We start from the raw sequence: 16,987 nt of genomic DNA on the forward strand, positions 1-16,987 counted from the left end.
ACCGGGCCAGTCATGGTCCTTGCTTTCCAGAAGCTTTGCCATTAGTAAGGAAAACAAATGCTAAACAAGGACGTCTCATGAGCATTCATTTAATTACAGTTGTAAATAAGTATTCAAAGAAAATTCATAGGGGATAGTGAGATTAGTTATATGTGAAGACCTTAAGGACATGGGAACTGGACAGGATAGTGTGGCTGAAGGAAAATGGGACTCCAGGAAAGTGATGGGCAGGACTTTCTATGAAAACGTTCTAAATGCCTAGCAGTGTGCCATGTGCACTGTATTGCGTCCCATAAAAGGGCTCAGTAATTCTTTTTCAATAAACAGAAAAAACAATTTTAGAAGGGATCTTAAATTGATGGCTCATCATTTTCTTTGACACACCCAATGTTTTTGGGTTTTAAAATTTAAATAAAAAAAATCATTCTCCAGTTTGCTATAGGTCTTAATTCATATTGTTTTGAACCTGTATCCTTACCCATTGGTGTTATCTGCCTAGATGCTAAATACATTTGCCTTTGCTACCGTGTGTAGAGGATAAGGATAAAGATACTCCATACTCCTTAGACAGTGAGATGTTTGCTAATATACAATTATTTATCTTGAGTTCTAGTGGTGAATGTTAAAGACTATATGGACATTTTATAATCTTTGGTGTAATGTTGGAAACCTGTTTCTGTTTCATCATTGGTAAAGTTCACAATATATAGATTGCTAGGCTAATAATTTGAAAATTTCAAGCAAGTAAATTTATAATTTATCAAGTACCCATTTATCAATTAAGGCCCATATGATGGAAATGGGCTTTTTAAAAAAAAATTAATTCCCTTTTTATCCTTGATGTTATTTCCTACCACGAAGACAGCAACTTAGGTAAAGCTTTCTCTGAAAGTTTACTGAAATCTGGATCTACTAATTTTCTTTCTTTCTTTAGAATTTTCTTTTTATTCCTGTAATATACTTCTGAGATTACCTCAAAAAAAGAGAAAGTGCATGTTTAAGTATGTCAATATCTGTGAGACAAAAGGAAGGAAATAAGTAAAACGGGTGATTTGCAAAGATAGGATGGTACTGGTTATAGTTAGGGTATCTTTTCTTTCCACATTCTGAGTTTCTCCTTTAAGAATATTTGGGCCAACACAAAAGGCCTAAGTGTCTGCTGTTATGCCAACAAGTTGTACATTAGGGTCTTGGGGAAAGGAAGACAGTCATTAAAAGAAATCTGGACGAGACAGTGAATCAAAAATAGATAGAAATGAAAGTCCTCCCTCTTTTTCTCCCAAGTTAGTAGCAAGTAACTAGATGTGCTTTACCCTTTATCTGACCTGGCAAGAGCAAAGCCTAAGTTTTGTTTTCTTAAGGTCTCAGAGGAGCCTTTTCTGGAAGCTGCATGGTTATTTCAAAGTTGGAAAAAGTAATACTTAGGTTCCTGTGGAAATTTATGAAAAGAAAACATTTTTCTTGACTTCCTTCTCAAAACTGGTGATTGATAGGAGGAATATAATTTGGGAACGTATTTGAAAGAATAGTGGCAAGGCATGAGGCTAGAAAGGGAAGCAGGACACAGAGACTTCAGGCCTTCCATGGCGTTTAGATTTCATTCTAAGTGCAGCAAGCAGCCATTGAGGATATATCAGCTGCTAAGTGACGAACAGTTCTGCAAGCTATAATGAAGTTTACAGATCTGCCCCAGATTTCCTCACTGCAGACCTGAAATGCAATCCTTACCCTCCTTTTGCTGCATAATGAAATCACACTTATCCTTCAAGTTCAAACTTCCCCTCTCCAGTGAAGGATGTAGTTTCTAGACATGTGGAAGTGAGAGCATGAGGCTGAAAAGACAGGTTGGTACTGGAAATAGATGGTTAAAACTCTCCTGCATAGTGGAGGAGTTGCAGCCATCAAGGGAGTCAGTTATCTAGAGTACATGACAAAGAAAGAGAAGAATGCAAAGGAACGGTACAGGCAGTAGAGAGTCTATGTAGTGAACTCATAAGCATGAACAAATAGATTGGGGGCACAGCAGGGATAGGTTGGGTGGCATACACTGAGGGTGGAAAATGGTCTAGTTGCAAGAATTTTCTTATTGTGGCAAAATACACATAACATAAAATTTACCATTTTAGGCATTTTTAAGTGCATGGTTGTGACATTGTTTTACCACCATCACCACCATCCATCCATCTTGGAATTCTTCCATTTTCCCCCACTGAAATTCTATATCCATTCAATAATTGCAGTAATATTTTGCTCACAATACATGGCAACCTCAGCACTAGAACCTTATAGGTAGACATTGTCCTGATAGGTATAGATGAAAGAGATGCAGGTGAAGGACACTAAATGGCTAGAAAAAGCATTTTTAAAGAGTGACTCTGTTGTGAGGTGGGTGAGGCAGAAGGACTGTGATCGGGAAGGACTGAGCAGAGAAGAGAAATCAAAATCTACTGTTTCCCCAGCATGATATTAAGTGCTTTGTATATGTCCTTTACTGGAGCTATCATGAGAGCTAAGAATGGGTTCATCAAGGGTTTTGAGTAGGAAAGGTAGAAATCTAGGTGGTGGCAAGACTAGAATTATAGAATTTGAAATCTCATATTTATCCTTGGTGTTATTTCCTACCAAATGTGATTTATTTATAGGATGTACATAGTTCTTCCATTGTAGGGTGGTTACTTGACATTGATCAAGTGGAATCCAAAGAAGTTCTATGAAAATAGTAACAGTCTTAATTAAAGAAGAAGCAAGAAGTATATTTACCCATGAACTTTGGTTCTGCTTTGAATTTAGATATTATCAAGTACCAGAGATTAGTGAAAAAATAGTTAGATAAAAGTCATGCCAGACTTAGAGAAAAGAGTGGACCATGATGGGGGGGAAATGCCGAAAGAGAAGAAATATCAACTTAAAGTGTGTTTACCACCGAGCTGTTTATTTGAACATATGAAATGAGTGGTATGATCCAGGAAATCCATACAGATATGATCAGACAGGCTATAAATTGGGGCATAGGGATCAATTCCATAATTTATGTAAGGAAAGAGTGATTTTATTTTCTAGGATTATATATTTTTAATTGGAAGAGAATTATTAAAGTTAGATGACATTTCAGATACAAGGTTTCTTCTCCTAAATCAAATACCTAAAATATACAAACAGTCCCTAGTCACATGACATTAGAAAGCTGTGTAGCTTTCCATGGCCTTCCAAAGTAGAGACTAATGGAATTGAATTAGAACCCACAATGGGCAGCAGTTTAATCTAAGGTTATGTTATCATCCATCCAGAAACCCTGGTTTGAGGGGTACTGTCTACTTTAACAGTACTGCGTGATTGGGACTTCTACTGACCATCTAGTTAAAGAATTAATATAAAACATTAAAAATTAAAAAAAAAAAGAATAGAGATTCGGGGATAATAGGCTTGCTTTGAAGATCTGTATAAAAATAGTTTGGTACAAAAATATTCAAGCAACAGGATTTACCTGGCATGTATTCAAGAATTTCCAGGCCTCACTTCATAAAGGCTCGCAGACATGCAAAATGGAAATTATGCATCAATTGGTTGGTTTTTGAAATTAAAATGTGTTTTTTTAAGCCAGTGAGGGAATCATTTTAATAGCAAATTGTTATTTGATTGTATTAGATTGTTATTAGAAGACTAAAGAGTGCAAAATGGATTCAGATTCAGATTAATTCCATAGTATGAAAATGAAGACTGCCTTCGAGTTAAACAAAATTGGAGAATCAGTCTGAGAATTTTACTCCCTAGTGAGTAACTGAACGTCAGAAGTACTTAAATTATTTTTTTCCTATTCCTTGTTCTATCTGGACAAAGTGAAATACTAATATGCACTTGGTATAATTGTCTTGTTATTTTATTGCCAAAATATGTATAGTAGTAAATAATTGTTAAAGCAACTTTGCTATTGGTACATGAAGTTTTAAAGTACATGACAGATGATGTGCCAGGCAGCTTTACTTAGAAATGGTATTGCAGACAACTTTGTTCCCCGCCCCCCTACCTTTTTTTTTAAACATTGTAGATTAATTTTAATTCAGGAAGCACCGGTTGCATGGTAAAATTTTTGTTTTAAATTATTTCTATTAGAAATGATAGTCTCTTGAGAATAATACAGGTAGGCTTTAATAAAAAGTAAACTAAGTTCAATATAATGAGAAAACAAGTGTTTATGCAGTACCATGTGAATGTTTGGAAGAAATAACCTATGCTACTAGGAGAAGCGTAAGAGCAGTGTGTCAGCCCGTTGAGTCTGCATGCGCAGGGTATTTTGTGAAAAGCTTTAAGTTGGTCAGCATGAATTTTAAATAGTTTCCAGGACTGATATCTATGACAAATAATCTTTTACTCATTACCTAAACATGTACTTGAAAGTTCCTTTTAATTATTCTGTTATAAACTTCAATGTTCATAAATGGAATTTGTGTGGGGAGCTAATTAGGTCACTTTTGGATTCTTCAAGATTTTAAAATTGTTTTTTATTTTTCAGTTACAGTTGACATTCAGTCTTGACGTGACTTCTTTATATCCTTAGTTATAGGAGTACTGTTTAGCTAGTCTTCAGGTGATTCCCCAGGGCGACTGTTCTATAATTTAGTTGTAATTTTGATGCGGTCACGGGAGGAGGCTAGAATAGTGTATCAACTCCATCATCTTGACTAGAAATCTGTCACAGGAAACAGACACAATGAACCAGTGATTATCTCTACTTTTTATGATGAGAAAGGCAGTAGATATACCAGAAATCATTTATTTTTGAGTTTATACTATCTAAGCCAACATTTATTTCATTGTCTCTTGCTTTTTAAAGAATAAATTGTTTTTATTTGCTGCTCATTTTTTTTAATTTAAGGGATAATTTATATACAATGAAATTCATCCTCTTTAGAGTACTATTCTGTGTTTTGACAAATGCATACAGTCATGTAACCACTACCACAATGAAGATAAAGAACAGTCCAATCACCTTTGAAAATTCTGTCATGCGCTTTTGTAATCAGTCCGTCTCTCCCTGTATCCCCTGCAGTCTCAGATCTATTTTCCATTCCTCCAGGCTTGCCTTTTCCAGAATGTCATATGGAATAATATCTATGTAGCCTTTTAGGTTGGCTTCTTTCTAATGCACATGCAAATGTCCTTAGTTTGCTGATCCATTTGCTAATTGAGGGACAATTGGGTGTTTCCAGCTTTTGGTGATTATGAATAAAGCCTCTGTAAACATTCATGTACAGTTTTTATGTGAATGTTAGTATTCATTTCACTTGAGTAAGTACCTAGGAATGTGATGGCTGGGTCACATGAAAGTGCGTGTTTAACTTTATAAGAAAGAGCCATGGCTACTATTGGGAAGCTTGGAATTTAGTTAGAATTTTGTGGTAGATGCTGAATATAATTGCAGATTATCCATTTGTAGACAGTGAGAGTCAATGAAAATAGTTACATTTTATTTTAATTATCACTTTCTAGCTGCAAATCATGTCTTGGCTTTCTGATTTTCATTTATAAAGATTCAAAAGTGGATTCCATTATATCTTAATTTATTGTTTAAAGGTGAATTAAATTTCTTCAAGATTGTTATTTCACTAGTGTTACTGACCAAGATTTTTAACGTCTTAACACTAGTTTTCTGCAAAATGGTAAATAATTGTTATTCCTTAACTTATCTGTATTATTCCTTTCACAGAAGAGTGGTTCTCTTCTGTAAAATAGTGATAAATTATTATTACCTTACAGTGAGGATTTAATGAAATGGAAGGTGCTTAATGTAGGTGCATAAAGTAAACGTTCACTATAAAAAAAGAAAACGTTTTTGTTTGAAAACCAAACCCGAGATTATAATTTAAACAGTGCTATCAAAGCTCAGGAAGCACAGAAGTTGGGGCATTTTTATGACAGGAAAACATTCTGCTTTCTACATTACTGAAACTTGCCAAGGCTAAGTGGTCTTGGAATCAAATATAAACAGTTTTCCTGCCACACTGAAATTTAAACACATGGGTAGGGTTTGTGGAGGAAATAAAAGACAATTCAGGTTTCTTCTCTTTCTTTGACTCCTTTTCTCTAATGTCTATTCTTTTTAGATTAGTTGTAAAACCTGTTCATGCCTAATATGCCAATAAATTTATTAAAATTCCGAAGTTGATAAGTCCACATCCTGATGAGCAGTTCCTCCGAGTCCCATTTGAATGTGTACGTAAGACCCCCTCATACCTCATCCTGAGTGTTGTTCTCCTGCCTGGACTTGAAGCCATTCCTAAGCAGGTGCAATTGAGCCAGAGCTTTAGGCCATCAGTGAGTCAAGACTCCAAACAAGCAAGTCTCTGCCCCAGTGGTTCCCCTAGTGTGGTCCTGGAGGTGGAGTCCCAGAGCAGCAGTGTTAGCATCCCGTGGGAGTTTGTGAGAAAAGCAAATTCCGGGACTCTACCACAGACTGGTTGAATTCAGCTCTGGAGATGGGACCAGGCAATGTGTGTTAAAATGTGTGACCTGGTGCACCCTACAATGTGAGAACCACTGCACCTGCACACACCAAGGGGGCTGGGGGCGTTGGAGAGGTTATTTTCCGCCATGAGGGTGATCTGAGTTACTTCATTGTGATGGTATAAATATTGCAATTGACCTTTTCTCATTTTTTCAGGGCCATGAGAAAAATTTAAAGTACTGATTAACTGATACAAACTTATAAAGATATAACAATGAGGAATAAATACTTTACCAGTGAAACAGTGTTCTGAAATAACATGTAGAACTTGCTTTCCTTAGGAAACGTATGAATGATATTTATTCACTTCGCACTATTAATTCACCAAGATCAATGAACTGTATTAAAATGGAAAGTCATAGTTGGCAAAATAGCATCTTGAGATCATTCAAAGTGACATTTTAACATCTTAAGCCTGTGAATCCTGAATCTGTAACCTCTTTGGTCCAGCGCATGGATTCAGTTAAAGTAGAAACAAACTGTTTTCATGTTGGCTTTTTTAGAGCATTACTAATGGTTAAGGAATTAGTCAATTTATAAACCATCCTATTCCCAAATGTGTTTCTAGTGCATTTGAAGCTTCCATGTGCCTCCATTGTTGTTTATTTTACTGTAATAGAAGTCTCTCCATCCTCACATACTTGGTCTCCTGAAAAACATTGCCCCGGCCCTTCCTCTGGGGAGGTGTGGCATATTATGCATGAGGTTGTCTATGAGCAAGGAGGTCTAAGAATGCCCCGAAGTAGAAAGTGCTCCGATCTGGGCTGCTGGCTGATGAGTGTGATCTCCAATCTATCAGAGGCTTGAAGGCCAGGAGTGAGATTTTTATCACATGAACTTTAAAAGAGCAAAGCCAAATATTTTCTTACCAAACCCGAGTAGGCTCATCATCAGTATATGTGAAATCATGTCCACTGATCAAGGTAAGTGGTTTCATTTTCTAGTGTATCTTTCTCGTGGTTTTGGTGTTTTTATTTCCAATGTGTGTGGGTCAGTTTATAACAGCATGCTGAGGGAAACTGAAGTAGAAGAGTATGGTTTTGTTTTAAAGTTAATAAGGTTCACATTATTTTTTCAACTTGAACATTAAAACTATGTACTGTATTCATGGGGGTTGGCTCTTCCAGGAGGCTTCTTCTGGGCTTGCGAAATACAAATTTGTTTAATAGTTCTGTTTTCTCTGACTCATTCTTGGTAACATTTAGACAAGTTTGAAAATTCAGTCACCAAAGGGAGGAATGTAGAGAAAAAAGCAGAAGTTTCCTTTCCCCCCCTCTTCTGTTACTGGTGTTGAACAAAGCTAAGAAATGTTTACGAGTAATCGTTTTCTAGTGCTACTGCATGGAAAGCTGTTCTGTTCAAACAGACAAAAAAAAGTCTCCACCATCCCAATTTTCTTGTTTTAGCAAAGTTCAGGGGCTTGTGACTCCTTTTTCCTTATAAGATAACATGGGAGAGACAAGCATGGATTTGTTATTTAAAGTTGTTAGTGGTATTAAGCCACTGCTTTTTCCTCCAATATTCTACAGTCTATCAAGGAGAAATTGATTGTGTGAAGGAGGAATGAGATGTTACACTGTGGTATAAATATAATCATGTGACAGGAAATTTCTGCTAAAAATATTTTTAAAAGCTGAAATGGGTTCATTTTGTGGAGCAGCAATTTTCCCTTTGTTACTGCACGAATAATAAACCTTCCTGAAGAATGTCTGCACTGCTAAACAAGATGAACTGTACCTTAGAACAGTCAGTCTTCCGAGTTACCCATCTCTTCCTTGTGGTGTCACTCCTTCCTTCTTTTGGTCTTAGAGGGGCTTGCACTTTGTGGAATCTCAAGGGGGCATCGGTTCCAGTACTGCAGCACGAAGCTGAGGCTCCCTTTGCAGCTGCATAGCCTCGGCTGGCTCTATTCCCAGGCTCTAGCAGTAGCTAGAGATTGAGTAGCTGGCCCCGGCTTCCTCCATCATCCAGGCAGAAGCCTCAATTTCTTTGCAGGGGTTCCGCTATTGTTGCATAAAGTTCAAGGGTTGTATGATCTCTGCATGGTTTGCCATTGCATTCTAAATAATGACAATTTTTAAAGTGGCAAAAAAGAAGTATTTTCTTCCTCCACTAGTAAAGTTCTCCCAGAAACAGCTTCTGCCCCTTCTCATTCCATCTTCAAACAGGTTGGAGTGATTGAAGAGAATTAGTATTCCCTCCAAGAAGGCAGCTCTCAAGTGGAGGGAGAACTGCTCCTCGAATTTTCTGTGATAATGGACAAACGCCCTGCAGTGAGTGTCCACGACGATGTGGAATTTCAAAGTTCCTTTTAAGGTTTTCAAACTAAAAAGACCTTAATAATGATAGCACTTCCTGTCCACACAACTGGGTTATTTTATTGCCCAAGTTGCTTCAGAAAAATTTTTAAATGTGCACATTTAGTGTACATGTTATTTGCAAAGTTTTTACCTTTTTTAAAAACTTGAAGAAACTTTCCTTTTTTAAAAACCTGTGCTTGTAGGGAAACGCACAGGAAAACTCAACAGTGAAAAAGAGTGTGACGAATGACAGTATTGTTCAGTCTTTGCAAGGATGATAAGATGGTTTATGATATTCATCCAAACCACATGTAACTTAAATTGCAATCCAAGATTAAGATTTAAATTTGACCACCTCTCCCTAGACAATGAAAAACATTCATTCCAAAAATAAAATGGCCTTTTCTTAGGGGCTTGAGGACCTTTCCATCCCTGCCCCCTGTCTGATCTACCCTCTGATGAGTTAAGAGCACCTTAACTCTCTGTGCTCTCTCTTTATAAAATGGGGAGCTATTTGTATAGGTCTGAAATAATATTTTTAGAGGTCTTCACCCGATATCATTGTTCTCTGACTGATCCCCTACCACAGTACTTGTGAAGCCCTGCTTGGATCAGATTCTTCTAAGGTATTTTTCCTTTGCTAATTGACCCAGGATCTGTAGTCGGTTGGCCATACATTGAAGAAGGCAGAAGCAAAACACCTTTGAGAAGAAAAATAGTGTTAGTCGTGGAAGTTGGTCATCTTACAGGGTGATTATTAAAACATGGCCTGGGGAAAACCACTCTTTACCCCTCTTAGAGAATGAATACAGACAAGAGTTGTTTTTTAATTTTCAACAAAAAAATAACAGTAAGTTATTGTGGGCTCAGTGTTCTCCATGTCATTATATAACAATTGTTATTTCTTATGCTCAGGCCAAACCCCTTAGTCTTCCTTGAATCTTTTTTTTCTTTTTCTTTTTTTAATTTTATTGGGGAATATTGGGGAACAGTGTGTTTCTCCAGGACCCATCAGCTCCAAGTCATTGTCCTTCAATCTAGTTGTAGAGGGTGCAGCTCAGCTCCAAATCCAGTCGCCGTTTTCAATCTTTAGTTGCAGGGGGTGCAGCCCACCATCCCATGCAGGAATTGAACCAGCAACCTTGTTGCTGAGAGCTTGCACTCTAACCAACTGAGCCATCCGGCCGCCCCTCCAACATCTCAGCGGCAGCTTATTGTCTTCAATCTAGTTGTGGAGGGCGCTGCTCACTGGCCCCTGTGGCAATCCAACTGGCAACCCTGTTGTTCAGAGCTCACCCTCTAACCAACTGAGCCATCTGTCCGCCACAGAGCTTTTTCCTTACACATAGCCAATCTGTCAACAATGCCTGCTGTAAGAGACATCAACCTCACCATACCTTAATGTCTCCACTACGACTATTCTGGTTCAAGTTGCGCTGAACTTTTCCTTAGATTATTTTAGTAGCTTCCTATCTACCCTTGATCTCCTAAAGTCTGTTCTCTACCCAGCAGCGTGAATGCTCCTTTAAAAATGGAAAACAGATCACTGTCACTCCCCTGCTCACAATCCTTCAGTGGATTCCATCTCTCTCAGAGGCAAAGCCTCTGCCTCTCTCTCAATGAGGTGCAAGGCCCTACCTGTTCTGCCTGCCTTAACTCTCTGACCTCAATGCCAAGTATGCTCCAGGCTCATTCTCATCTATCCGTGTTGTTATCTTATTTCCCTTTGAACACATCAACTGGGCTCCTGTTAGGATTTTGTAGTTTTATCCTTTGTTCGGATGCTAATCCTCCAAATATGTCTGTGCCTCACTCCCTTCATGTCTCTACTCAACTGTTACCTGTTTAGGGACACCTCCCTTGAACTCCTTATAAATAATAGCAGCCCCTCACCCAATAGCACTCGCTCCATCTCCTTTACTCAGCTTTATTTTCCTCATAACACTTTATAACATCTAGCATGTTATGTAAATGCTTTTCTTATGTTGTTGCATGCTTCATTGCTGTATCTCTAGGGTCTAGAAAAGTAACTGATACATATATTGGATACCTCATTAATATTTATTGAATGAATGAATATACTTCTCATTTTCTGTTTGCAAATTTAAGGCTAAATGAGCAGGACTATAAGAGCTGTTAATAAATTATAAATATTTGTAGTGTTCTCCATTTCTTCCCCTCAATTATCTTTTAAAAAATAAATATGCTTACTAGTTTCTGACCTCCCTTGCTGAGCAGAGTCTCAGTAATGAGTTTCTTCTCGTTGGTCTAAGAAGCCAAGTTGATCACAATTATAAAGTACTGAGACTAAGGAGGATGGGTAATTAGACCTAAGTGTATGGATGGTCTCAATAAATGGTTTTGGATTACAAATTACGGGCTCTATTGGGAGAGAAGAAAACAGATTGGAGAAGTTGTGGAGTGTAAGCCCAAGCAATTTGGAATACAGTTTGTTTGCATGAAGAAAATTGTGGCAAGATGAAGAAAAATTATTTAAGATGTTTTGCTGTACTAAGAGTGTACTCCCGCCACCAGTTTTTCTTTTTTGTTTTTTTTCCTCCTGCAGTTAAGGCATTTGACTCTGAAACTCTTCCATAGAGACAGAAAAAGAAAGAAAATAAATGTTTCCTTTTAGTAGTTCTTAATTTGAAGGGGTAGAAAACCAGTATATGAATTAATGTGTGAGAATTATTTATATACCGTGTTTCCCCAAAAATAAGACCTAGCTGGGCAATCAGCTCTAATGCATCTTTTGGAGCAAAAATTAATATAAGACCAGGTATTATATTATATTATATTATATTACACCCGATCTTATATTATCTTATATAAGACCGGATATTATATTATATTATGTAATATAAGACCCGGTCTTATATTATAGTAAAATAAGACCCGGTCTTATATTAATTTTTGCTCCAAAAGACGTATTAGAGCTGTTTGTCGCGCTAGGTCTTATTTTCGGGGAAACATGGAATTTATACTTCATGCAATTTCTTTCTAAATTCATCTGGATAATTGGAAATTGACCTGCATTTACAATTCTATAACTAAGAGTCAAATTTTGTCAACTATTTTTTGCTATCTGATAATGTACTCAATCTGAATATTGATGATGACACATTATTAGGTCACACAACTTCTTAGAAATATGAAATCTACTTTGAGTATATAGTAAAAAGAAATATACAAAGCTTGAAAATGATTATTTTTGTAATTTTTGTAAATATATGCCCCTTAATGACCTGAACTGTTAGAATTGCCAATTTATATGGGATATCATCAGTTCCTTTCTTTTAACATTGCCCAATAAAAGTTTTTCCTTGATTGACTTCCATCAGTGTTGCTAATTTAGAGAGTATATTAGCAAAATAGTGAATAAGACTACTGAGCAAAGAAGATATTTCGTATACCTCTCTAGTCCAAAATAGATTAATTTATTAGACGCAGGGCAATGGTAACAAGACTTGCTGAATGACAGGAAATATAACTGTATTTACTAGACACAATCCTAAAACCTTCAATACTCCTCACTTCAAGAAAGTTTGTCTGTTTCCAGCATAGACATATAAAAGCAGTGATTGCGCGTGACAAATGTCATAGTAGAAGTATAAAGTATGTGTTTGGAGAGTGGAAAGGGAGGAGCAGCAACTGACTGTTTATTTGATTCAAGGAAATGACCTCAAAAAAAGGTGATATTGGAACTCTATTAATGTGTCTAAAGACTATCAAGCTAAGGGAACCAACACAGGCAAAAACATACAGAAAACTGGAGAAAACTGGAATTTGGCTGGAGCATGAGGGGTGCATGGCTGGGAATAGATATATATGAAGATAGGTTGATGTCTGAGGGTGAAGTATCCTTTATTCAAATTAGAGGTTTCCCCTATGATCTTGCAGTCCCTTTAAAGGATTTTAAACAAGGGAGTAACAAGGTTGGCATCATCATTGAATGAATAAAATAGTTAAACTTTTTCTTTGTAGGAGCAATCATATTAGACCTAACCAGACATGTCTTATGTAATCTAGTTTTAAAATTCAGAATTCGAAACATGGTTATGTTGATGAATTGGCTTATTTTTCTTCCTAACTTCCTTCCCCTGTCAGCCAGAAAAAAATATAGGAAATAATAGATAAGTTAGATGCAGTATTTGTTTTTTAAGTTTTGTATGACTGAAACAATCCCCTACACTGTTAGAAGCTGAACACACAATGCTATTGTGCCTCTGGTTTAGAATCTAGCCAGGGAAAAAATATGAGGCCTGCTGGTCTGATTACACAGCAGGGAGTAAGGAAAGCAAATGTCTAACTTTGTAAGCTGTTAAATATCAAATTTTTTAGGAAAATGGGGTTTATATTAATGTTTATCTTAAAGGACAAAGTTTATTTTTATCAAAATAAAAAAGAGTGTTGGGACAGAGTAGAGGCTGTCACCAAGTCCTTTATTTTGTCAGATGTGTCTTTAGAAATTGCCCCCAGTCAAATAGACGCATTCGGAGGTCTATATCTACCTACCTGTGACCTGTCCCTAAGCAATGACACAATAGCAGTCAAAATTTCTCTATAAGGAAGTTCAATAACTTTCTCATGGTCACAAAGCAAGTCATGTCATAATTTTGACCTTTCAACCTTTAGTTTTACTAATCCACCCTGTTTTCTCCTAGGGGGAAAAATGCACTTCCCAGATAAGCATAGCCTTGCTTCTCCCAGCAGGTCTGGCTGATCCTAGCCATGGATGACAGTGGCATCCATGTCACTAAAAGCTAAAATAATTAGCTTTCAGGATGCCGGAGTGGCTGGCCCTAAGGAGCTTTTCCTACTTGGTAGAGTTAATTTTCTCCATCTTTGCCATGAAGCTAAATTTAAGTTTGAAACCTGCATGAACAGTGTCAATAACTGCAAAACAAAGTGTTAGAGGACAGTGGGCTGAGAAGTGGACGTCGGCCAGTAATTTTAAGTAGGCACTATGAAGTAGGTACCTACTAGACACACAGAAATCAGTTTACAGAGAGTGTGAGGCTGGAATGTTTTAGCTGCTGGGAATCAGGTTTAGATAAATCAAGTTCAGAAAAATAAAACAGAAAAGCAGTTACAAAATTAATGAAAATCAGCAAGGGCAGGGGACTTACTTAGGGAAAGCATGTGTTCCTTTTTGTGAAGGGAAACAGTAGCCTGTTCTTGGTAGCTTGCGACTAAGATAATTAAAAACAATTATGGTTGGTTTTAGCAACATCCTTGTCCAACCTTATGAAACACTGGCCAGTTTGATTTTCTTCTCTCTGGATCTGCAGATAAATTTTATTGTGAATAAAATGGAAAATAGTTTGGCAGTGGGTAGAAGGAAGAGAAAAAGCCAAGATTCTGTTCATTTATAAACCAGACATCTTGAGCAAATGAGTTGGCTATAGCTCTTAGGAAAAAAAACACACCAAAAAGCGATCTTTTGCCCTTCAAGTTCTTTTCTTACATCTGTTTTTATTTCTTTCAGAGTTTATGAAGTCGATAAAATTTTTTAATTTTATTGTTTCAGAAACCTCTCCTTTCATAGCAGTGCTTTCCATACTCTCCATCAATCAGAAAGAATCTCCCTCTTTTGAATTTTCAAGGTTACCAGTTGGTACCTTTTCGTATAAACTGGGAATGCCCTTATAACTAGTCTTTGATTAGGGAAAAAAGTTGGCATGTATTCTGGCTATGGAGAAGAAATGCCCTTCAATTTTTAAAGGTCTGTGGCAGGTTATAATTGCTGGGTTTGGTAGAATTCTTGAAGTGAATAGAGATTTAATTTGCTCTGAGGGTACTTATTATTGTCCTAATTTCCTAGAGCAGATTCTAAGACTTTACTTAAAAACTCAAAGTATTTTTTAAACTTGTTTTTGTGACTAGGGTGTTATTAATGATATAGAGAGCATGTGTAGTTTCTCAAAACAATATTTCAATTAATTTGGATTTAAGATTGCTATCACACTTGTATGGGGTGAGTGGTTCTTTGACAAAAATGGAGCAAATACTGATGAGTCCTCACAGCCCTACAAATACTGAAAATACAGCTCCAGATCATGAACCCATTTCCAGTGCAAATCGCCAGTCGGCCTGACAACGGGGCCAACAGCAGTTTAGGAGAAAGAGCATCGACCTTAGAATCAAAGCCCTGGTGTGACTCTTGGATTTACCCCATTTACCAACCTTATTTTCTTCAACTATAATATGCGGATATCTGTCCTATATATCTTTCATGGATGCTGAAGATGAAATGTGGTATGAGCTATGTGAAAGTGCCTCATGAGGTCTTTTCTGACCTCTCCTTGAAGAGGTGTGGGTCCAGCTGAGCAGAATCGACAGCCATGTAGCCCAGAGGACTACGTGGACTAGACTAGACTAGGACTCGACTAAATAACATGGAGTGAACCGAAGGGAGTATGCCCATTGGTTTCCAGAGAGAACATCTCAGAGTGGGTAATGGAGAGACTTCATCAGCCTCAGTAGAGCAAAGAGATGAGAAATCTGAGGAGCTGAGGAGCAAATGAAAAGGAGGGTCATAGCTGTGAAGAGGCAAAGAAGCCTGGAACCGTGCCTTGATCTGTAAAATCCAGATTCACGTTCTTATCTCATGTTTCATAAATTGGACTGCGTGTGTGTGTGTGTGGGGGGGGGTATTTTGAAGCTCCTGGCTACGCAGTATTGGCTGAAATAGAAGCATAGGAGGTCAGAGCCAAAGAGCTGTACTATAACAGAGATAAAATCACTTGGGTTACCTGCTGAGCGAAAGCCAAAGGGTTATGAGCTGAGTCCCTGTCCAGACGTACTTACAAACTATACGTAGATGTGACATCACATATCAGCCACGTCAGTTAACTCATCTCGTTTACTCATATTTCTTATAAACATAAAAATGCCGGCCGGCCTCTATCTCATAGGAATTTTGAGAGGAGCGAATACTTACACACTTGCCACAGATTAAACAATATTGTTAGCTTTCATTACTACCATTAGTACTAAAGTAGTAAAAACAGTAGTCGTATTTGCAAGCAAATTTGTTGTAAATGGTGTAAGTTTTACAACACTGTGAAATCCCAAATCATGATTGTTAATATTTTTGTGACATTCAGGATGAATATTTTGGGGTGTATGTAACCAAAGGACATGTCCCTTACCATCAGTGTATGCCTGCCTGAAGCTATGCATTGCTATGCATTTCTACAGACTCTTCTTGGTGTCTATAGAGAACAAATCAGTTGAGAAAAGGCCATTTTGCAAACTGCTTTTTCCCAGGGATCATAGCCTATATAATGCCCTGTTGGTATATGGTTTATAAGTCTTCAGAAAGAAGTCTAGCTTGCAATTGAAGTATTTTACCTTTTCTTGGGGTTTGAACCCACAGGGAGGGCACAGAGCAAAGGAACAGTTGTGTCTGTTTGTGACTCCACAGAATGAAAGTCCAGTGTTGTACTTTCACATTCAGAGTATGTTTAGTTTCATAAAACGATATTTCAATTCATTTAGATTTAAGATCACTATGCTTATATGTGGTGAGTGGAGTCTTTGGCAAAATGGAGCAAATACACACATTCTTATAGCACTTGTCTCAATGAAATAAAACTGCCCTCATTGTTCTACATATGACTGCTCGCTGCATTGCCAATTATCTGTAACACCGTATGTCCTGTTTTATAACCACTTTAAGCGAAAATCCCTTAGGAGATTTTTCTGTGTTACTAGATTGTATGCCTCCAAGTCTACTAGGCTGCAGATTTGCAGCTGAGAGGAAGCAGGAGGTACCGTACAAAGAATGGAGAGACAGTGGACTGGGAGAATTACAGAAAGTGATTTCACCTGATTTTTTAAGCCAAGGGGCTACTCCATGTTTAGACTTCCCAGAGCAGAACTCAGGCATCCCGGGCCGGGTCCTGGTGCTGCTTTTGTGGTCAGAACATTGTGGGATTGTGACGCCTCGAAGCGGGGGACAGCAGGGTCACATCCAAAAATCCAAGGGCAGGTTAGAGTTTCGGTTCATAACTTGAGAGCTGGGGTCATGAGGGCAGCCAAGATTATTATCGGGAAGTCAGGAGCAGGTACCAGTAATAGAGATGGGACAGTGTGGGAAAGAGCCAAGGCAAGAGCTGACAGGACGTGGGGAAGGAGTCCCTGGGGGGTGGCTGTTCCCAAAATGTGTTCCAAGACACAC

The 16,987-nt window shown here is 37.7% G+C and overlaps 1 protein-coding gene across 5 annotated transcripts in view; it reads left to right on the forward strand.

The window, feature by feature from the left end:
- Positions 1–16,987, forward strand: part of FGD4 (FYVE, RhoGEF and PH domain containing 4) — a 183,534-nt gene that overhangs the window by 100,714 nt on the left and 65,833 nt on the right. Inside the window, exon 1 of one of the 5 annotated variants that reach the window (XM_019736669.3) lies at positions 7,227–7,425. The exons of the other annotated variants lie outside the window; for them this stretch is intronic. Coding sequence (XP_019592228.3) covers positions 7,335–7,425 — 91 coding nt within the window. The 5' untranslated portion in view covers positions 7,227–7,334. Of the gene's footprint in view, positions 1–7,226; positions 7,426–16,987 lie in introns of those variants that run through there. 5 annotated transcript variants of the gene reach the window in all.

Source organism: Rhinolophus sinicus, chromosome 1 (assembly GCF_057876585.1).
Source record: "Rhinolophus sinicus isolate RSI-liver-muscle chromosome 1, RSI-T2T, whole genome shotgun sequence".
NCBI classification, from domain to species: domain Eukaryota; kingdom Metazoa; phylum Chordata; class Mammalia; order Chiroptera; family Rhinolophidae; genus Rhinolophus; species Rhinolophus sinicus.